Below are 23,133 nucleotides of genomic sequence, written 5' to 3'. Positions count from 1 at the left end.
GTTACAGGCAACCTGTGCACGACGTGTGCCTTTTCATGCTTGGTGCAGGTATTTATGTGTGTGAGAGAGAGAGAGAGAAAAGAAAAGATAACAAATGTTTGTCCTTGGTCCTCAAGGCTTTTAAAGTGGCAGTAGGCAGAATGTTTTTGGCATCGTGGGAAAAAAAATCCATAATAACCTTTCAGCATATTGTAATTCAAGTGAGATAACTATATTTCTGCACCTCCTCATGGCTCTGTTTTCAGGCTTTAGAAAATCTAGCCCGTGACGACAGATTTCGGCCAATCATAGGTCATTTCAGAGAGAGAGCGTTCCTATTGGTTGTTCATTCAACAGAGGCAGCTGTCAATCACTCGCTAACTTCAATCAAATGTTGAAATTAGGCAGCGCTGATCAAATATGAATCAATATTATGTTACTGTAATGCCTATTTCTTTCCTCAAATGTTGTCAGAAACATCTTGTAGTGCACTGTGTAGCTGTAAAATTAGAAAGTTTGCTCCGGCTGGTGGGCGGTGCTTGGTATTTCTTCAACTGATCTCAACATGGCTGCCAGGTCACAATCTTACAGCTAAACAGTACACTACAAGATGTTTCTGAAAACATTTTATGCAAGAAATAGGCATTACAGTAACAGAATATTGATTCATATTTTATCAGCACTGCCTAGTTTGACCATTTGATCGGAGTTTGTGAGTGATTGACAGCTGCTCAGAGACAGCAAGGCTCCAGCTCGGCTCTAATTGGTTGTTTTCCTCCGGTCTGTGAAATCTTGCAGATACCATTAGTAACACCGGAGGACACAGAGGAACATGATTTTTTTCAGATTTCCTGTCTCATGCACTACTGTCAGGACATAGTGGCCGTTTTAGCTCTATTTCTATCCACTGCAGCTTTAAGTGGAATATACTAGCAGGCAAAAGTGTGAGAATAATGTGAATGAAGTTATACTTAAATATATATGAGCTATATGAATAAATGATAATCACCCACGCATACTCACAGCAAGCATCATGTCCTGCAGGCCGTGGTCCACTTCCACCTCCAGAGGCTTGAGCTGCAGAGCTGAGATTGTGAAATGGCTTTGCACACTCTGTATCATTCTGTCACAAGACTGGTTTGCCTTGGAGCTGATAACGCCTGTGACCCGTTTGTGGGATCTTTTTACGACCTTGTGTATGTGTGCGAAAATGAGAAAGAGGAGGAGAGTGCGAGGAAAGAGAAGGGAGGATAGGGGGAAGTCAGCCGCTGCCCTTCAGAGCTTTACATTCTCTGAGGAACCGTACATCCGTCTCCAACGCAACCAGAACAAGGAAACCACCTCTTCTGTCCTCAGAGAGTTTTATCATGCTTCACTGAGGTGAACTAGGCGAAGCGAATCACGACACAAATAGGCCAGACGAGTAAACAGGCTGACAGACAAAGTTTCTAGTTTCTGCAGAGGTTCAGTTCAGACAGGCCCTGTGTAAACACATGCACTGCAGTGGTTGAAGGATGCAGATTAAAGCAGGGTTAAAATGAGCTCATGTGTAAATGTGGCTTCTTGGTGCTCTACATAGCAATTAGAGAGAGATGGAGAGACAAAGAGATAAGACTGAGAGCTCATACAGGGGGATCATGAGGGTGTGTGTGTGTGTGTGTGTGTCTGCGTGCATCAGAGGGGTGAGCAGGTTCAACAGGTCCCATGTTGGGAGGCTTGCGAGTGTTCAGGTGCTAGAATCCTATATCGGAGCCAGTGCTGACCGTGGGTCTATATCAAGAGCCGGCTAGGGTTTCAGCCCCAGGCGGCGATGGAGGATTATTCTGACAAAGACGGGTTCTGGCCAGCCTGAAATAACTGATCCAAAGTTGTTCTGACTTTTCGCGCACTAATGAAGAACAGAGGGAGGCGAGGGAAAGGCGAAGGGAGATGCACCTCCTGCCCCTGAGATTTCCTTCCCGTCAGGAAGTTAAAAGAAGTGCTGTGAAACAGGAGAGTGTGTCAGGGGAGCGTTCTGGGAAGCAGTGGAGAAAAGGAAAATGTCAGCACGCCAGATCCTGCAGCTCCGTGCGCAGGCCTCGCATTCCTGATGCTTGTACGCCAGGGCCAACTTTGGGACACTAAAGCCTAACCCATCATTATGGACAGAAATCTTCTATGTGCAGTGAGCATTCTGGTCTCTTTGATAGTGAATAAAGAGAATAATGGTTGGAGCCATGACGCCTTCCCCAGGGAGAGCCCTGTAATGAACAGGCTGTCCTGGGTGTCTCGGGAGCAGCTATAAGTGAACCTGCAGCTATGCAAAGTAACTGTAACTCTGTAGCTTGAGTTAATTCATCAGCACAAAGCTGTCAAAGCTGCAGGCAACAGTTTCCAATTTCAGACTCCTCTCTCACATAGCCTGTGTGTGTGTGTGTCTAGGTGCATATTACACATGTGTGTCTGCACGTGTGCCTATAGGTGTTTTAAAAGGTGTTCTCTGTGTGTTTTTATGGGATCCGTTTCGTGAGGACATGATGTGCTTGTCTTACATAACTCAGAATAATGACATGTCTGAAATGTATCCAAGTGCAAAAGCACTATGTCTCTTGGGAAGTTGGGAATCTTACATAATATCCTTTTAGGACATTATTTTATCAAACTGTAAATCAAGGATTTTATTATCCTTAAGATTAAAGGTACCCTTATATCATTCATTGAAACATTTTTAATTATAGGTGTAACAATGTTTGTTGAAGATTGTAACAGCATATTTCAAATTCACAGGACACAATGTCTACATAACTGATATTTTTTGCATAGAAGAAGCTCTACAAGGACGAACTGTATCAAAGACATTTTGTACAGACCAGATTATTTGTCTTCCTAGCTGCCAAGCAACACGTATTTCAGGGAATACTCTTTCTGGTAAAGTATGTAAAGGACAAAGGTGCAGTTTTGGATCTAAAATTTTTTTTAAAGTTCACTCAGTAATCATACATAACATTTTTGAAATGAAACATTATGAAAGGGACACACATCAAGATGAGTTGACTCATGATGGGGAGTCATCTGGTGAAAACAGTTGCAGCTTTCTAATGTCTGATAAAACTGATGCTATCATCAGGGTTATCACGGCATGGGTTTACAGACGAGTTGCATTGTGGGAATTTTAGGAATGTTTTGGACTTTATCAACTCTCGAGACTAAAAGTCAGAATATCTCTCCCTTTGCTGCATTAATCTCGACCATTTTGTTTTTAAATATGCCGCTTGTGAGTCTGTGAACTTTATGGAAGTGCAGTCTTAAATCGTTGGAGTTCCCCTTCAAAAATGAAACGTCATCATTTTACATTTTACTTCTATACATATACATTGGCCTCTCCTCAAATGTCCCTGGTCTCATTAGCCTCTTCGGTAGTAAATGTTTGATGGATGTCAGATAAGACAAATATTATTAGGGCTGCAACTAAAGATGGTTTTCATCGATTTTCATTGATTAATCGATTAGTTGTTTGGTCTATAAAATGTCAGAAAATGGTGAAAAATGTTGATCAGAGTTTCCCAAAACGCAAGATGCTGTCCTCAAATGTCTTTTTTTTGTCCACAACTCAAAGTCAATTCAGTTTACTGTCATAGAGGAGTAAAACAACCAGAAAATATTCACATTTAAGAAGCTGGAATCAGATGACTCAAACCGATTAATGGATTATCAAAATAGTTGGTGATTAATCGAATAGTTGATAACTAACCAATTAATCCTTGCATCTCTAAATATTATAACACTTATTTTGGGTGAAGACGCAGTTTCCCGTCTCTTTGTCACGTTGTCAGTGGTGTGGAATTACACTTAGCTTTCTAACAACGTGACACAATATAAACATCTTAGATTCATTAAACATATTTCGGTAATATTCCTTCTTGTTTGACGGCATTTAAAGAAAGCATTTCAAGATTAAATCTAACCAGAGGACGTACTGGGAGTAGAGTGGAGTGTGTTTCCATAGGTGGAAGTGGAGTTGAGGAGCTGGGTCTTGGCCCCTCCATCCTATTTATACATTGCATTACACAAGACTACGCTATATTTATTCTGTTTATTCTATGAAATCTGTTCTTGTCCTCTTAATGGTGTCATCTATAATCAGCTGATCTGAAGTCCTTTGAGAAAAGCTAGTGTGATTAAGGACAACCGCATCCATATAAACAGAGGTTAGCTGAGTGCATCGCTTCGCTCACAGCAAAACAAACCAAAGATGCATTGTTAAAAAATTAGGTTTGCTGACATGTTCCACATTTTTCAGATACAGCTGGGCCTATACAGTACACAGCTGTGTTATTACCCTACATACATACTGAGGCATTTCAACAATTTATTCTTTAAACCATGGAGGCGGTGACGTCTGATCAACACGTGTCCCTCAAGGCTGAGAGTATTTTCACTTCAGTGTATCTATTTTGATTGAGATTGAGGTGTTTGGAGGGTTTTCCAGGAGGACAATTACATTTTAATCAAGTGTCAGACAAATGGTCAATTATAATACAGTACCATACTTTTAAACACATTAAAAAATATGTGATTATGTGACTCCAACTGTATTGTCTTGTGTGGCCAACCCTAAAACACCGAGCTCTGCTATCGTTCAAGGCGAGGATAAAACCTTTGGTTGCTCTGCCATCTAGTGGTTACACACAGTGCTGCATTTAAAACCAATGAGTCCAAGAAATAGGCTACACTATAGAAGCAGAGAAAGTGTGATTTAAATCAGATTAAACAACACAGGATATCAGATGTGTGGACATTTTAATGTGAGATAACATAAGATTATAATGTAAGTATAACAGTATGAATTTACAGCGATGATTTTATAGTTAAAATGATTGTATAATTTAACTATTTTACTAGCACTGCTCCCAGTAGACCACTTACACGCCAAAAACTGAAAATAAATGCACTTTACTGTACACTGACTGTGCAATATCATTATTACTAGTCAAGTGTAATTCATACTGTGTAAAGTTTTCAGATGGAATTTCATTTCATTCTCACTGTGCAATATAATTTTTCCACTTGTGCAATTTTGTTAATAGTCTATTTATTGTCAATACTGTATATACTACTCCTATTTTTACATTTCCTTATAGTTAATTGTTCATATTTTGTTTCACTTTGTGTAGTTCTTTTTTTTTTTACTGTGTTAGCTGATGCTTGTTTCTGCACTATCCCCTTTGCTGCTGTACACTGCAAATTCCCCCACTGTGGGACTAATAAAGGAATATCTTATCTTATCTTATCTCTTATCTTAACTCTGATAGCCCTCATACAAAGGGTAATTCAAAGATGAACATATGGAATATAAGGTACTATGATATTTTAGAAGTCAGGGTATTTTTATTCACTGTCAGTGGTTCATTCATTCATTCAACCTTTATTTAAATCTCGAGGAATCATTAAGGGTATGCTCTCATTTTCAATGATGTCGAGAGTACAATAAAAACACACTATCAGCCAGACAACAATAGAACAACATTAAAAACAGTTACATTCACGAGTAGTTTGTAATCATGGATTTAAAAATCACCTAAAGGTACAATTGTGTTTAGTTCTAATCTGTTTTGTAAACTCTTCCATGTTTTTGCAGCACAGACACCAAAAGTCAGTTTCCCCAAACTCACTTCATTTGAACATTTACATTTTTTATGTTATATAATTCAATCGCTTGATTTAATGCACATACTTGACTTTAAAAGACGCAACATTCAGATTCACAAGATGTGACCAAACATGTGAATTAAACTGAATGTTGTTTCCCATTAAACCTGTGACAAAGTGAACTGCTAAATGAAAATGTTTGATTCATACAATCTGATGTCCAGTCCATTAAAATTACAGCTAATTGAAAGGTTTGGCCTTAAAATCCAACTATAACCAAGCATGCATCAAAGACACTACCATAGTCAATTAACAATTATGTTTTTGTTTCACTAGATATCTTGTTTATTAATATTTGCCAACAGACATTTCATTTCACTGCTGATTTGAATAAAGAGTGATGATAAGCTTGAAGGGTAAATGACAGTGCGAAGAGCGCTTTGTTAAGGGGAAAATGTTGAAGCCATTTAAGATTTCTATCAGTAAGTACCATGATTCAATCAACACGCATGCTAAAGGTCAGGGCCTTACTCATTTCATGTCATTTCCTGGTAATTTGGGTGGTTTTACCAACCTAGCGGAAGTTTACATTTAAAACTGTGCACATGGTGGGCGTTGTATGGGCTAATGTCAGTATTTCTAAACTACCTTTAGGCCAACAAATAAATATACAACGGATTCAGGGATTTTATTTGTGGCCGTGTGGAAAGGGATTTGAAACAGCCCTTTCCACACGGCCACCAGTGGTGGAAGAAGTACCCAGATCTTTTACTTAAGTAAAAGTACAAATACCACAGTCTAAACATACACCAGTACAGGTAAAAGTCCTGAATTCAGAATGTTACTTAAGTAAAAGTACCGAAGTATTATCAGCAAAATACTTCAAAAGTAAAAGTACTCATTATGCAGAACGTCTCCTTATAAAGTGTTATATTCTCATAGAATATTATACTATTCAGTTTTTATCACTAACACATATTTTAACATTCATATTTTTACATTACTGTATCATAGCACAAAAGAATATCATGTGTTTTTATGTAAAAAGTAAATAGTAGCTGTCGAATAAATGTAGTGGAGTAAAAAGTACAATATTTCCCTGAGTAGAAGTATAAAGTAGCAGAAAATGGAAATACTAGGTAAAGTACAAGTACATCAAAATTGTACTTAAGTACAGTAGACTACTTGAGTAAATGTACTTAGTTACATTCCACTGCTGACTGCCACAGACCTTCATGTTGTAGAGTAAAGGTTACAGAAGATATACAGTAACTAGCTAAACAGTGAAGTTAACAAATTCAATACAAATAATAATAATAATAAGAAGAAGAAAAAGAAATATGTATAAAGATACTTCCTCTTTGGTGTCTGAGTTTGGGGGTGGGAAGGGCACTTATAGCAAATTGTATAGCAGATTAACAATTGTGTTTTACCATGTTTTGAGGCCAATATTTGTGTTTCACTTGACCTATTGAGAGTCTTATCTTCTGGGCTGTCAGCAATAAAGCGTATAACTGAAGAAAAAGTGTAAAACAAATCAGATTTAGGCATAAATGAGTGAATTATGTTTTAATGAGGAAAAGCAGGCTGGCAAACACCATACCTCTCTGACCTTGAGGTAACCTATAGGACTTTAGTCAAAGATTACGGGTCTATTTTTGTCCTTCTCTCTTTTACTATCAAAACATCGTCAAGTGGGTCTCTTCAGAAGAACAGAGGTAATCTGCTAACTGACGGTGACCCGTGTGGGAAATTGAATTCCCCTTAAGGAACTTAAAGCTGCAGTGGGTAGAAATGGAGCAAATATAATATTAAAAAAATATTTTTATAAAATGGTCACTATATCCTGACAGTAGTGCATGAGACAGGTAATATGAAAAAAACATATTCCTCTGTGTCCTCCAGTGCTCCTAATGGCATCTGCAAGATTTCACAGACCGGAGAAGAAAAAAAAACATTCAGAGCCGAGCTGGAGCCTGCCGTCTCTGAGCAGCTGTCAATCACTCACAAACTCCGATCAAACGGTAAAACTAGGCAGCGCTGATCAAATATAAATATATATTCTGTTACTGTGATGACTATTTCTCGCCTCAAATGTTTTCAGAAACATCTTGTAGTGTACTGTTTAGCTGTAAAATGAGAAAGTTTGTGACCAAGCAGTCATGTTGAGATCACTTGAGGAAATAGCACCGCCCACCAGCCAGAGCAACCTTTCTCATTTTACAGCTAAACAGTACACTACAAGATATTTCTGAAAACATTTGAGGTGAGAAATAGAAATGACAGTAACAGAATATTGATTCATATTCGATCAGCGCTGCCTAGTTTGATTGTTTAATCAGAGTTTGCAAGTGATTGACAGCTGCCACCGTTGAATGAACAGCCAATAGGAACGCTCTCTCTCTCTGAAATGACCTGTGATTGTCTACCATCACGTGCTAGATCTTTTAAAGCCTAAAAACAGAGTCATGAGGAGGTGCAGAAGTCTAATTATCTCTCAGAAAAAATGAAGGTAACACTTCATTTTACAGGTCTGCAAATTTCATGCGAATTACTGTCAAAATACCCTAATAATTACCTCAAAATGTATTGCAAATTACTTTATCATAAACATTATTTAATAATTACATTCTGCTATTTCCCATAGATGGTAATGTATTTAATACATTTCCAGGAAAAGAATACAAAGTTAATTGATATGCTATATTTCCATGTCTGCTGATAAATAGATGATAATTAGCAAATAACTTTTGAAATATCTTTTAAAAACTCCCTAAATCATTACATTAGATACCAGGTTACAGTTGTGTAGACAATAAGTCACACAATGGTGAGATTTGTGCCTGATCAGAAGTGTCTTTTATTAGTTTGAAGAGCAGCGCACAGCCGCTTCTCAAGCCTATAAGGGCCCCATTTTAACGATTATACGCTATTTTAGCATATCATTTTTAAATAATGTTTATAATAAAGTATTTTTTGATAGATTTTGAGGTAAATATTGGGGTAATTTGGCAGTGATTTCAAAGAAATTTCAAATAGGTTACTTGCTAATTATCACATAATTACCATGACATTTTTGCTGTCAGGGCTCCCAAACTCTGGAAGGCACTTCCTATAGAGATGAAATCATCTAACTCTGTATCCACTTTTAAAAAACTTTTGAAAACGCATTTTTTTAGGATAGCATTCCTATAAGTAGAAGACTGGGTATAAATATATGTATGTATACATCCGTTTCTGGGCGCATGTGTACATTTATACACATTTATGTATATATTCTGTATATTTGTTTTATCAACTATTCCTACCATTTTACCACTTCTATTATTATTGATATGTTCTGTGATGTTCTGTTTTAGCAGTTACCATATCTTTTACTTTATTTATCTGCTTTTATTGTCTTGTGAAGCACTTTGTAACATCTGTTTTGAGAAGTGCTATATAAATAAATGTATTATTATTATTATTATTATTATTATTATTATAAATTTGCGGACCTGTAAAATGAAGTGTTACCCACTTGAATTACAATATGCTGATGAAAGGTTATTATGAAATTTTTTGCCCAATGATACAAAACATATACTGACACTTTAATCTACTAACTGACAGTGTGGTAAATTTAATCAACAAGATATATAGAAAACGAAAATGCGTTGGTTACTTTTCTTTTTCTTTTAAAATAAAGAGTAAAATATATCTATAAACCAGTATATATACATACACACATATATTAATAATATGAATAATAATAAAAAGGACGATGATGATGATGATGATGATGATGATGATGATGAGGCCGTGATAATAACATCAATAACAATAACAATAACAATACCAACACTTACAATAATAAGTGAGATAAATAAATAAATACATAAATAATAAATAAATAAATAAGTCAATAATAACAATAATAAAGAAAACAAATGTTTTAAGTTAATTCGAAGATCATTTATAATTATAACTGTGTATGTGTGTGTGCGTGGGCAGAAATGTCGCTTAAAGGGTAATTTAATTGCTGTCTTGTAATTGCTTTTCCCCATGTTGTCCATGTATCTGTTTTTATGTTTTTTATTTTTTCCCACTCACAATGTTGTTTGGTCACGATTACCCAGAAGTTTTTATAGATATTTAAATCAATATCCTCCTCACAAACAATAACCATACACTTCCACGCAACACACACACACACACACACACATATACTTGTCTTTTTTGATATATTTACTGTACTGTTATTGTTGTTATTATATATATATCTTGTCCTAATTGTCCTTATACTAATCTTGGCTTGAGAAGACTAACGGTACGTGTCCACAGGTTCCGTGCTTTCCACGCTCCCCATTCATTGTCTAAGCAAGCAGCCGCGCAATGCATTCCGGTAGCGTGGCGTCGCGATTCGAGAGACTAGGCGTGCAGGAAGCCCGCTCCTCATTTGCATAAAGTTGAAGTCCTGGCTACTTTATGCAAATCACGGGCGTCCGACGCGACTCGCCGTTTCTCGAAACTCCCGAAGATCTTTTAAAATAAACGTTGTCGATCCAAATTAAAGACATATTCAGCAACTGCATGGATTATTTCTCGCCTCAAATGTTTTCAGAAACACATTTCAGTGAACTATTTTCATGAAATAAGAGAAGAAAGTTTCCAAACGAGCCTCCATACTGGTTCCGGTTTGAAAGCTGGGAGCAGCAGCCAGCGGAGGGAAAGCGTTCGTCCAATCAGGAGCCGAGTGCCTTGTTTCTAGGGACACCCCACCAAGCGTCCAATGTTGGGAAGCGTCGCGTCCCCTCGCGATAAAAAACGCCCCTGTGGACACGTACCATAAGGGCCCTATTTAAAAGATTATATGCTATTTTAACATATAATTTTTTTGATAATGTTTAGAGTAAAGTCTTTTTTGATACATTTTGAGGTAAATATTGTGGCAATTTGGCAGTAATTGCCCTATTTTAACGATTATATGCTATTTTAGCATATCATTTTTTAAATAATGTTTAGAATAAAGTATTTTTTGATACATTTTGAGCTAAATATTGGGGTAATTTGGCAGTAATTCCAAAGAAATTTCAAATAGGTTACTTGCTAATTATTACCTAATTACAATGAAATTTGCGGACCTGTAAAATGAAGTGTTACCCATTTGAATTACAATATGATGATGATTTGCCTACTGCCACTTTAATCTCCTGATTTACAGTGTGGTAAAATTGAATCACCAAGATATAGAAAATGAAAAAGTGTTGTGTTGGCTGCATTGCGGTAATCAAGCCATAACTTTAATAATATTTAACTAGCTCTGTGACAGTCCTCAGTCCTCAGAGTGGAGCGTCTGTCTGTTATATAAACGCTCTCTTCCTCTCTCTCGTTACTTCTCCTTTAAGAACCGGAAAAAAAACCCCGGCCATGACGTCAGCAGTAAAACCTGCTCCGGCTGGCTGTCTGTCTGTCTCATGGTCTGTCTGTCTGTCGGTCTCAAAGTGAAGTGTGCTGCTACTGCTGGCGGAGTTTCCCCCCCTTCTTGTTGTCTGTCTTTCGTTGAGTGTTTTTTAACTTCACTCGCGGTCTTTTTACGTTTTATGGAGGTGTTTTATAAAAGTTCCTGAAGTGTTCTTTGAGGAAACCGGCGGACGGTCGGACGGTCGGACGGTTGGCGGATCAACCACCAGAGAGAGCGAGAGAGAGATGGATAAGCTAACTGATAGCTGAGCTTGTTAGCCTCGGAATCAACGGTCAAGAATAGGAAATCAAACTAGCATGCTAACCGCTAAGCTAACTTAGCATTTTAACGGCTAACCAACTGACTTTGTTTGAACCTGTAACGTCTCAGCAACTGCTTGTTTTGTTGTTGTTGTCTCGGGGCCTCTGCTGCTGCTACACCTCAGCTAACCCAGGAAGAAGAGTGTTTGTTGAGAGGTTGTTCCGTCTCTCAGCCACCACAAAACCACACCAAGAGCATGCTGTCCAACGCACAGAACCAGCCACTGTTTCCCAACCCGGCGGGTCAGCAGCAGAACCCGGGCCAGGGCCAGTTCCTCCCCTTCCACCAGACCACCAGACCCTCCTTACAGATCAAGAAGAACGCCATCACGGACGACTACAAGGTGACCAGCCAGGTGCTGGGTCTGGGCATCAATGGCAAGGTGCTGGAGATCTTCCAGAAGAAGACTGGAGACAAGTATGCGCTGAAGGTACGTTGTTATTATGTGGGAGAGAGAAACTTAAACTTAAACTTAGAGTAGAACTGTGGAGCCTGGAAGAAACAGACAGATAGGTAGGCCGCCTTGTTTTTATAATAGAGTAATGCTACTGTGGAAGTTGTGTGTCCCAACTGTGGGTTTAATCCAAACTATCCCAACTCTATCTATCTATCTATCTATCTATCTAACCGTGGGTTTAATCCAAACTATCCCAACTCTATCTATCTATCTATCTATCTATCTAACCGTGGGTTTAATCCAAACTATCCCAACTCTATCTATCTATCTATCTATCTATCTATCGTCCAACTGTGGGTTTAATCCAAACTACCCCAACTCTATCTATCTATCTATCTATCTATCTATCGTCCAACTGTGGGTTTAATCCAAACTATCCCAACTCTATCTATCTATCTATCTATCTATCTATCTATCTATCGTCCAACTGTGGGTTTAATCCAAACTATCCCAACTCTATCTATCTAGATAAAATGTCAAAAAGTCACTCTATCTGTCTATCTATCTATCTAACTGTGGGTTTAATCCAAACCATCCCAACTCTATCTATCTATCTATCTATCTATCTATCTATCTATCTATCTATCTATCTATCTAACCGTGGGTTTAATCCAAACTATCCCAACTCTATCTATCTATCTATCTATCTATCTAGATAAAATGTCAAAAAGTCACTCTATCTATCTATCTATCTATCTATCTATCTATCGTCCAACTGTGGGTTTAATCCAAACTATCCCAACTCTATCTATCTATCTAGATAAAATGTCAAAAAGTCACTCTATCTATCTATCTATCTATCTATCTATCGTCCAACTGTGGGTTTAATCCAAACTATTCCAACTCTATCTATCTATCTATCTATCTATCTAGATGAAATGTCAAAAAGTCTATCTATCTATCTATCTATCTATCTATCTATCTATCTATCTATCTATCGTCCAACTGTGGGTTTAATCCAAACTATTCCAACTCTATCTATCTATCTATCTATCTATCTAGATGAAATGTCAAAAAGTCTATCTATCTATCTATCTATCTATCTATCTATCTATCTATCTATCTATCTAAAAAAATCACTGTTTCTAGCTTCTTTAATGTGAATATTTACTAGTTTTTCCAGTCTTCTATGATAGTAAATTGAATACCTTTTTACATTTTGTGTTGTTGGTCGCACAAAACAAGCAACCTGAAGACATCACCTTTGTTTTTTTCTGACATTGTATAGACTGACTGACTAATATATTAACGAAGAAAATAATTTGCAGCTAGTTTCTTTGTGATGATATATTGCGTTGTGAAAGTTGTGATAGTATTGTTTTACTCACCTTTTTTAGTTTTTATCATCATCAGGATTACTTAACCAAAAAAATCAAACAGATGTTCGCTGATCAGGTATTAGCAGGTGATATGTGACTTATTCACCTCATATAGGATAGATGGGTTTCTCATATATTTCAAGTTGAGACAAAGATACTGGAGTATTTTATATGCGAACAATGGTCTAATTTATTAGAGGTACACCACCATCTCAGCTGTGATGTGCTGCCCCTCATCACGTGTCGAGTGTTGTGAGTAGTGGAGTCCAGAGCACGCTGCTGGACAGGCCATGTGATGTTGACACTGTTTCTGAACCCGCTCAATTGTAATTGTTTTGCCTATCGTTTATTGTGATGAGATAACACTGTGATAAGCAAATATTTGTTGGTAGTTTCAGCCCTCTGTGTGTTCTCTGGATTTTAATTTAGTTACTCCCCTGTGTCCTGTAAATTAGAAAAAGCTTAGGACAGGCTGTAAAGTGACTCTGCAGTGTCAGGAACTACATCTAGAGATCACTTTTGTTATCGGTCAATGATTGATAAAGAACAAACGCCACAACAGCTATCCACACATGGGTGACCGAAACACAACCCAGTGAAGCCATTTATTACCCATTCAGTTATTTCTTTATTATTACAGAAAGTGTAAAGCTCGTTAAAATAGGTATTGCACAAAATCTTCCCCAAGTGAATCACAGCCTGGGAACATCCTGTGTGGTGGTTCAAAATGAAATTCAGTCTAAATAATCGGGTCACAGCGTTCTGCACACGACTGTGTGTGTATATTAAACACACACACACACACACTCTTGCTCAAACCTGTTTGATGTCATGTCGTGATGTGTTTGTATGTTGGTGAGCCATGTATAATTAGTATTAAAAATAGAAAGTTACGTTACACTCTATATCAAATCGTTGTACCTTGTCAAGTGTCTTTTAACAAGGCGTTTGCTATTCTTCAAATTTTATTAGACTGTAGGGACGATACACCTATCTCCCGATTCGATACTTTCACAAAAATTGGTGTTTACCGCGTTGGATTTAAAATGTGAGGGTTCAAGTCGTATCCACGCGGACCCTACGTCGTTTTCTTCTTCCTTGTTGCGGATACGGAACGGATATGACGTCACGTTACTCAGACTACAACAATAAAAGCAGTAATTTCCTTCAACCTCCACATAGACTCAAATGAAGCAAATATATCGATTCTGGCATTAAAAAAATCTATTTCAAAATCGTAAAAAAAAAATTGCAATACTTAGGTGAATAGATTTTTTTCCCCACCCCTATTAGACAGTATTAAAGCTTAAGCCTGTGGAAAGTTACAGTTGGTGAAGATGTTGACATCAAGTGTGACATCATGTTATAATTTCAGATAGTCGTGATATTGCACCTGAAGAGAGCTTTTGTCATTGCAGTCCAACCACAGTTTGGTACATGTCACTGAATTGAAGGTTATTGTAAGTGCGTAAAATGGAATGACTCAACATTTTGACCTTTATGGTCATCCTCAGGCAAACAATTAATCATCCAAACATGTCTCTTAAAGTCCTTTGCAGTCAGGTAGCCACAAACCTAAAATTTCTCCTCTGATTCAGACCGGCTCAAACGTCATCAATGTTCAAGGCCACATTAGAACAAATAGTAAAACATGTCAAAACATTTTCCCAATCATCCACCAGTTTCCTAATTATATTTACGATGAGCCATCACTGTAAGCACAGTTACAAAATAGTTGTTGCGTTCAGACTGACAACATAACATGATCAAACCCTTGTCTGGGGCCTATCTGAATGGGTCGCAGGCTTGACCCTCCTCTTAACCTGGATTGGACGTGGGTTTGATGCTACCTGACTACAGTAATACGTGAAGAGAGAGAAATGAATATAGCAATAGAGAGTGTGCACATTTGGGTAGGGGCGTCACGATTTCGATTCTAAATTGGAAATCGTTTGAAATTAACTTCCGAGTCTCGATCATCAAAATCAAAACCAGGTTCGATGATCTCCAATGATTATGTACTGAGGTGGATCACACAGATACTGATATTGAAAAGAAGCTGCTTTTTATATTGTAGACTGTTGTTGTTTTTGAAGCACTTTCTTAACAAAAAGGGAGTTCAGTTCTCTTTTTAAAGAAGAATTTGAAAGTGCAAATGACAGTTGTCAGGGCATAAAACCAATGATCTGTGGATCTTTATGAATCAAGACTCCATAGTCAAACAATGGCATGTTTAAATCGAAAATCAAATTGAATGTGGCCTTAAAATTGAAAGTCAAATCGAATCGTAGATTTGGAGAATCGTGACACTCCTGCATGTGGGTGATGTAACAATTTTATAGTAAAAATATCTTGGCTAAATTATCACAGTACACTATAATATTTAGAATTATTAAATCCCAAAATTTAGTTAAAACATACATGTACTCAACTGAATCACCAGTGGGTTTACACCTCAAACAGATGTTGCTTAGCCAAGCTTTGTTTAACCCCCTGTTGCACAAAACATCTGGAAAATATGTTACAACTGAGAAACAGTTGCCAAACTGGCTGTATTTGGTCCCTTGTTTTATATTTTTAAAATACAGCTCAGTTTTTTTATAACAATATAAGGTGGTACTGGTTGATTAATTGATTCCTTGTCAACTATTATATTAATTGTCAACTATTTTGATAATTGCTTTGAGTAATTTTTTAAGAAAAAAAAAAGCGTTTGAGCTTCTGGACAGATGCCATCTGTGAGCTCTCTCTCTCATGTCAGAGCTGGAAATAGTCTCTATTTGTCAGATAACCGCATATGTATAAATACACACACACACTTGATTCAAAGACCACTAAGTTATATGATTGTAAAAGGCTCCTATATACTTCCTCGAACCCTCTCCAGTTACTTTTGTAGCTCTTAAAACTTGTTGCACTTCGGATGTAATGTGCTAGCGTCACTGATATCGTCACATGCTGTTGTAAGACGGACTGTAACCACATAGATTGATTCCTCCGCTGAATGAACTTATGCTGTTGTTGTTCCCTTCACTGACGTCCGCTGAGTCAGCCCCATCTCTTCTATTGTATTCATTAGGTAGGCAGTAGATGCCAGAGCCAGGAATCCGCCAGACTGGCCGAAGGTGACCTTACCTTGTAAAACTTTTACCTGTCTCTTGAACCAAGTTTTGTGCCAACAGTGCAGCCGAATAATTTGTAACTGTGAGTGTATGTGTTTGAAGGAGAGAGGCTGTGGCAGAGAAATGGAGACCCTAAAGTCTTGAAAAATGCATATTTTAATGCATTATATAACCTGTCGCAGAGAATCAATACCTTTTGACTTTGTTGCTTTTGTGAGAGACAACGCAATGTGCCCTTCTGTGTTGATTGATCTGTGTCCTGCCACACGGTCACTCTATAAGGGTGTGAGGCATCTGTAGGTATCGTCTTACAGTGACTACATTTATAAGCATACAAGAAAGCAGGTTATTGAGAGCAATCAGGTTAAGGCCACATTCTGACCAGAAATAGCACTGTGTTTAAAAAAACACACACACAAAGGGGTGTGTTGGTGTGGCCTTGATGCTACAGCATACTGGTAAGAAAATTAAGTTCTTTCACAAAGTTCAACTTTTTACAACTTTGGAACATCATGTGGATCTTTGGCAATAATTTTGTGGTAAACAGTAGAATAATGCAGTTTGCATTATAAGGCATTTTACCTTGAATCTGCACTTGAACGCAACTCGCTGTTACTGGATAATGTTGCATTGTTTTGCGGCAAAAGTTGAGCAGTGTGTGTGGTCAAATCCTTTGCCAGACAACGCTGCATTTTTTTGTGCAACCTTCGGTGTCTGGACCTCCCGCTGTGCCAACGCAGTGCAATAAATGAGGAGGTTGTCATTTTTAGTGCAAAACAATTGTTGGTTTGAGGAAGTTGAAGAATATTTCGTGCCATTTAGTTATGTACAGTTTTGGGCTTGGGGCAGGTTTATTTCTTATTATGTATTATAACATTATCTGTCTCTCTCGTGATTTCTCTCTTTCGTAAAGCATAGCTCATGCCTGGCGTTACCCTGCAAAAGTATCGGTTAAGTAAAGAAAAAATAACTTGCTAAAGGTAAACGTCTCAAAATCCACAGTGATTTCAGCAAGGTTTGCAGCAATGTGATGACCTGACCTGTATACTATCATTGTTCCCAACTACAATAAGGACTATTTTTCTATCTTTAAGTATAATGACTGCTGGGATTCAGGTTTCCTTTTCATGTCCTGTAGACCTCTACTCTGTAGTGAGTGAGAGCACACAGTGTTCTTTACTCCAGATGTGTCTGATTTGTAGGAACAGTTCTACTGTTAAGCTTTATAAACTCATCGCTTGTCTTGTACTGTATGTTTCAGTTTAGTTGGACTTTGAATTTAATTAATTTGGATTTAATTAATCAAATATATCTTAATCCCTCCCTCACCTGAATTTATGAAAGTTTTCTTGTTTACATGATATAGAAGCTATCTGGTCACTGCAAAAAAGCTGAAAATAACCAGTTTACTGTACATTTAACCCACTGAGACCTGCAATCTCGACCGACTTTACTGTCTTTCAGAGGCTGTAGCAGGTTCAGTTTTAGAGCTAGAGTGAAGCTACTGATATCATATGAAAATAGAAGAACTAAGGAATCCACTACCATGAATTCCCACTACCAACCATGTCATGTTAACTTGTTGGGAGGCTCAGTAACGCTCCAAAGTTATGCTAAGTTTTGGCAAGGAAAAACTGGTATGGCCATTTTCACAGGTGTCCCTTGACCTCTGACCTCAAGATATGTGAATGAAAATGGGTTCTATAGGTACCCACGAGTCTCCCCTTTACAGACATGCCCACTTTATTATAATCACATGCGATTTGGGGCAAAAACCATGGAGTTTTATGCATGCAGTATAAATGTGTTATTTTCACCTATTGTAAAATAGTGTATTTGAATATTTCTGCATACTGGGGTCCGTAAACAGTCTTGGAATTGCATTAATTGGGTATAACTGGAAAGCTGAGACTGTTATAGATCCAATGAGCCCAGTTGTATTCATGTGTGATGATGGTAGTCCTCATATCAATTCTCGAGAGGTTAAAAAAAAGTTTGGTTTCGACCCAAAAATTGCTGCAACAACTTATGAGACATAAGTGAGCATGGGAATGGCCATCATATACTGATATCATAATGTTCTTAGCCCTTACTTTCACAATGTATTTTGAGTAATTAATTAATTAATTTGTATTTCATGTTTATGACTAGAACAACTTGACACACAGTGCTGAGCTGCATATCAAATTAATCTTCAGGTTCCCAGCTTTCAAATGATGTACATCACTTCTATGTGACATCTACTGTTGACCTGCTTTCTACCCTTAAAGACCCCTGTACCCCCCTAAAAAAAAGAAAAAAATGGGTCTATTGCGGGTCTCAGAGGGCTAAAGACATTCAACGGACCAAAAGGTTGCAGTAATGTTGACTTACAAACTAGTACATATTGAAGTGATGACCAAGAAAAGGTTTTGAAAAACAAATTCTGGTCTTTAAGCCTAGTTCTGCCTCGTCTGGAAAGGAACTCAGTGAAATGTGTGTCGTTAAGGTGATGTAATCACAGACAGGATGACTAAATGTTTTGGCCACATTTTGTGGCCAAAGCGTATAAAAACGTTGAAGTTGCTCTTCCTGAAATTTGGGAAGATGTGGAAGTCGTGTGGTGAAGTAAACACACCTGTCAAGACTTGGCTAAGAAAAGAGGAACTGGAAACATTGGCCTGCTTTTTTAAATTTCCTCTTGACTTACTCTTGAACAGAAGACTTTGTTTAATTTGTGTGCTGAAATAAACGTGTCTTTCTAGTTTCACCCACCATCCACACAACATAAATCCTTCTGAATGTAGCATTGGCACTGTCAGCATGTCTGATTAAAGGTTAACACAGAGAGGAAGAGCCAGGCCCATGCTTCAGTCATGAGATGGTGAGAGAAAGGAAGGAAAAGGAGGGAGGGAGAGAGGAAGGAAGAGGTTATCTGGTGGCCTTCTTTGAGTTATTTCTCTACCCCTTCTGTCTAACTGTACCCTCATGAGAGTGGCATCTCTAAGATGTCTTTTATTCATTGCTGGAAGAGTACTAGCTCATGATTCCATTATACCACTGATTTACTGCTTGAGCAAGAGTAAAAAGTCCCAGCTTTCAGCATACTGAGTTCATTTATCATCACAATTTTTTTTCCCTTGTCCCGGAAAATTCGTTTTTGCCTCAGCAATGTGACATATTTTTTCACTGGTCATCTCCGCTATTCTAGTAATTACTCTCACAAGAAATGTTGACGATGAGAAAATGTTCTTACTTGGTATTTTATTACATAATGCCCTTAACTAATTTCCGTGTGTTGTGCAGCCAGAGATAAAAGCTGTTGGTTGGTGGGGGGGGTGATGTTTTTAGCTTTCCATGGGATGAAAATTGACTTGACAATATTGGCAATAACAGTGGCAGTTTATATGTTACGAACGCTGTCCTTACGTTCAACTATTGAGGTCATTCGGAACAACGGGCCTTTCTCAAACCGTGACTCCATTTGTAATCACAATCATAGCTGAATGAAGCACCCTTCTTTAAGGTGTAGGGTATAAATACAGCGGCAATCTTAGGGACGAACTTCCCTCTCTCTGACTGTAGCAAGCGGAGGGGATGTGCAAAGGTTCACAGTATTAAGAATAAAAAGAATATGTAATACACTGATCAGCAACTTATGACCACTGACAGGTGAAGTGAATAACATTGACAGGTGAAGTGAATAACATTGACTATCTCGTTGTAATGGTACCTGGCAGTGGGTGGGATATATTAGGCAGCAAGTGAACATTTTGTCCTTGAAGTTGATGTGTTGGAAGCAGAAAAAATGGGCAAGCATAAGGGTGTTAGCGACTTTGACAGGGGCCAAATTGTGATGGCTAGACGACTGGGTCAGAGCATCTCCAAAACTGCAGCTCTTGTGGGATGTTACCGGTCTGCAGTGGTCAGGACCTACCAAACAAGACGGGCTTCACTAGATATAACTTTGCGGTTTTGGTGCTTCTGTGTAGTTTGCGTTGGAGTCTTTTCTGAATAGCGTAGCCGCGCGCGAGCGCACATGGGACACCAACCCGCAATGATTTATACGTGTAAGAAGTTACACACAGTCCCTTTTAAGTTTAGTTGATCCCTTTTTGACCCTGATAAAGAAAAACGCCTTTTATTTCAATTTTAATTTTTGTAATCTTAAAATGAAAATCAAATAACCACTCATTTTTTGTATTTTAATATCCTTTTGTGAAAGGAAAATCGAATGACCAAAAGATACTGACCCTTTTCTTTTCTTTTTTGTAAGCATCTTCTCGTTTTTAAATCTGATGTTTATGTTATGTTAATGAGCTGCTTGGTTTTTGCAACAGTCCCTGTAAATATACAACACGTCAAATGAACACGTCTACCATTTTCTAGACTATACAAGGGTAGATTTGATCCTAAATACAATGTAACCTTAAGTTGTTAATGTATGTATGACAATATTAAATGTCTTAGTTTGAGCAGTTCACGTTTGTACGGGTAGTTGCATGGAACTACATTTGTGCGGACAGTGTTCCATAATGAACACAAAACGCTGTTGCACTTGGCCAGTAACTCAGCATTATCCTACTCTGAAGCAAAATACTTTAATGCTTCAGTATCTCAAAGCATAAAAAAGGTATTTCCACACTTATTTTCCATGACATTGTGGAGATGGGTTGCAAAATTATGATTTAATACTTTTCTTTGTCATGTACTATGTTAAACTGAAAATCTTTGGATTTTTACTGTGGTCTGCTACCGGAAATTGTAACTGCCATTTTTTGCTATTTTCTGATAGAAAAAATTATAAATTAATTACTCAATAATTAAAATAATCATTAGCTGCGGTCTGAGAAAATGTACCATTATTTTTTGGATTCTATGTTAGTATGGATTAGCATTGTTCCTTGCCACTTATATCCAATCCTGTGCCGAGCAAGAGTCTTTAAGTTCATATTTTTAACTCCAAGTTTTTGTTTAAATCAAACTCAGAATCAAATCTACAGAATTTGATTTTACAAATTGACACATAGATCAAGTGTAACTGCAACTTCGATGTAGTGTAAAGTAATAAAATCATGTCTGAGTAACAGTCCTTTAAGACTCTCACTCTGATTGCCATTTGTGAATGTTTGGACTACAGGAGAGCCAAATTGATTGGTTAGGTGTTACACAACCCTGTGTCTGTGTGTGCTTATAGAGGAATGTGTACTGTATCTTCAGGGAGAGTGGACTATTTATTTATTTGGCCAGTAGTTACAGCCATACTAAGGGGCAGAGACAATCTAGCCTGTTTATTGACTTTTTATAAATGTAAACTTTGTTCTTCTCTGTATTTGTTTTCCCTTGTCCAGTGAAATGCTTTTGGCTAGTAACATACTGGACTGGTTATAACTGGATCTGTATTGCAGCCTGGGGGTGTTAAAGTCTATATTGTTTGACATTGTTATGGCAAAACTATGACCGATCACTTAATGTCATAAGATCTTATTTCTCCCATCAGATTATTGTGAAAATATTTGTTTGCCATTTGTCACAAACAAACAGATTAGCCGAAGTAAAAGCTCCTTTGGTAAACATTTATCTTGGTGTTGTAAGCTCCTTTGACATAATATGATTTACTGGATTGCAATTTATACCGTCTGTGATTGTGTGCAGTATCCACCAACCCCCACACATTGACCTTGTCTTTCTCTGTTTCTCTGCCTCCCTTTCTGTTGGGGGAAGTGTATTTGGAAGGATGTGGTATTATAGTTGTGATAGATGGACCCAGAACTCGGTAACCAACCGTATCTGTGATACCGAGTAGTTTCCAAGCTGATGCAGCACTGTGTCATAGTGAAACAGCACTTATTTATGAATGGTTGTGGATACTTCCTTAATGGGCTCTCAAGAGATGTAACTTTCTTTTCATCATTTTATTGTTGTTGAACTCATTCTCCACCAACTGTTCTTGTATGTGTGTGTGTATATTTGTCCTGCTTGGGTCTTATGATCAGTTCCTAATAAGGAAGTAGTTGAATAGTGCTGAATGGTGTTAACGGTAAAGGGAAGTGAAATTTTTGCTATATTCCAGAGTTCATTCATTCAACGTGCTACACAAATACTCTGTTGTGGAGGATGAACCTACCAAAATAAATAGATAAATGAATAAAGGACTCAATAAATAAATGAATAAATATGTCATTAAATGTAGCAGAAATAATGTTAAAAATATGTAATCATTAGTTAATTGATCAAATGTGACATAAATTGATTTCTGTTTTAATTTGCTTCTTTATTTATTTATCTTTGTATTAATTCCCTTATTTATTTATGCTCCTGATTAATATTCCCTTTTATTTATTTATGTATTTATGCTTTTATTTATTTACTTTAGCATTTTTTTTAATGTATATTTATGTATTTAGTTATTTAAAAATAAATGCAGAAATTAATAAATAAGTTTAAAAATAAAAATAATAAATACATAAATAAATAAAAGAGAAAATTAAACAAGAGTAAAGAAATAAGGGAATTAAAACAGATAAATAAATAAAGAAGCAAATTAAAACAGAAATATCAATTTATGTCACATTTCAACAATTAATTAATGGCTACATTTATTTTTAATATTAATTTTGCTACATTTAATGACATTTATTAATTTATTTGAGTCATTTATTTATATATTTATTTTTTATTTTGGCTGTTTGTTTCAATAGGGGTGTCTTTAGATTCTAGGTTCATGGTGGAAAAGACAATGGGCAAAGTTTTTACAATAATAAAATTGCTTTCTTGGTGAGAGTTGGATGAGGAGATGGATATCCCTTTCATATCTGTATGGTAAATGTCTAGTTGAGCCAGCTGCTGGTTAGCTCAGCATAAAGACAGGAGGAAACAGGTAGT

The 23,133-nt window shown here is 37.2% G+C and overlaps 1 protein-coding gene across 1 annotated transcript in view; it reads left to right on the top strand.

Moving 5' to 3' along the window:
• The first annotated feature begins 11,005 nt into the window (after positions 1–11,005).
• mapkapk2a (MAPK activated protein kinase 2a) overlaps positions 11,006–23,133 on the top strand; it is a 36,323-nt gene continuing 24,195 nt past the window's right edge. The window contains exon 1 of the mRNA XM_037773971.1: positions 11,006–11,801. Coding sequence (XP_037629899.1) covers positions 11,568–11,801 — 234 coding nt within the window. The 5' untranslated portion in view covers positions 11,006–11,567. The remainder of the gene's footprint in view (positions 11,802–23,133) is intronic.

This window comes from Sebastes umbrosus, chromosome 1 (genome assembly GCF_015220745.1).
Source record: "Sebastes umbrosus isolate fSebUmb1 chromosome 1, fSebUmb1.pri, whole genome shotgun sequence".
NCBI lineage: Eukaryota > Metazoa > Chordata > Actinopteri > Perciformes > Sebastidae > Sebastes > Sebastes umbrosus.
The sequence above is the reverse complement of the archived record's forward strand: the minus strand, read 5'-3'. Positions and strand labels throughout refer to the sequence as shown.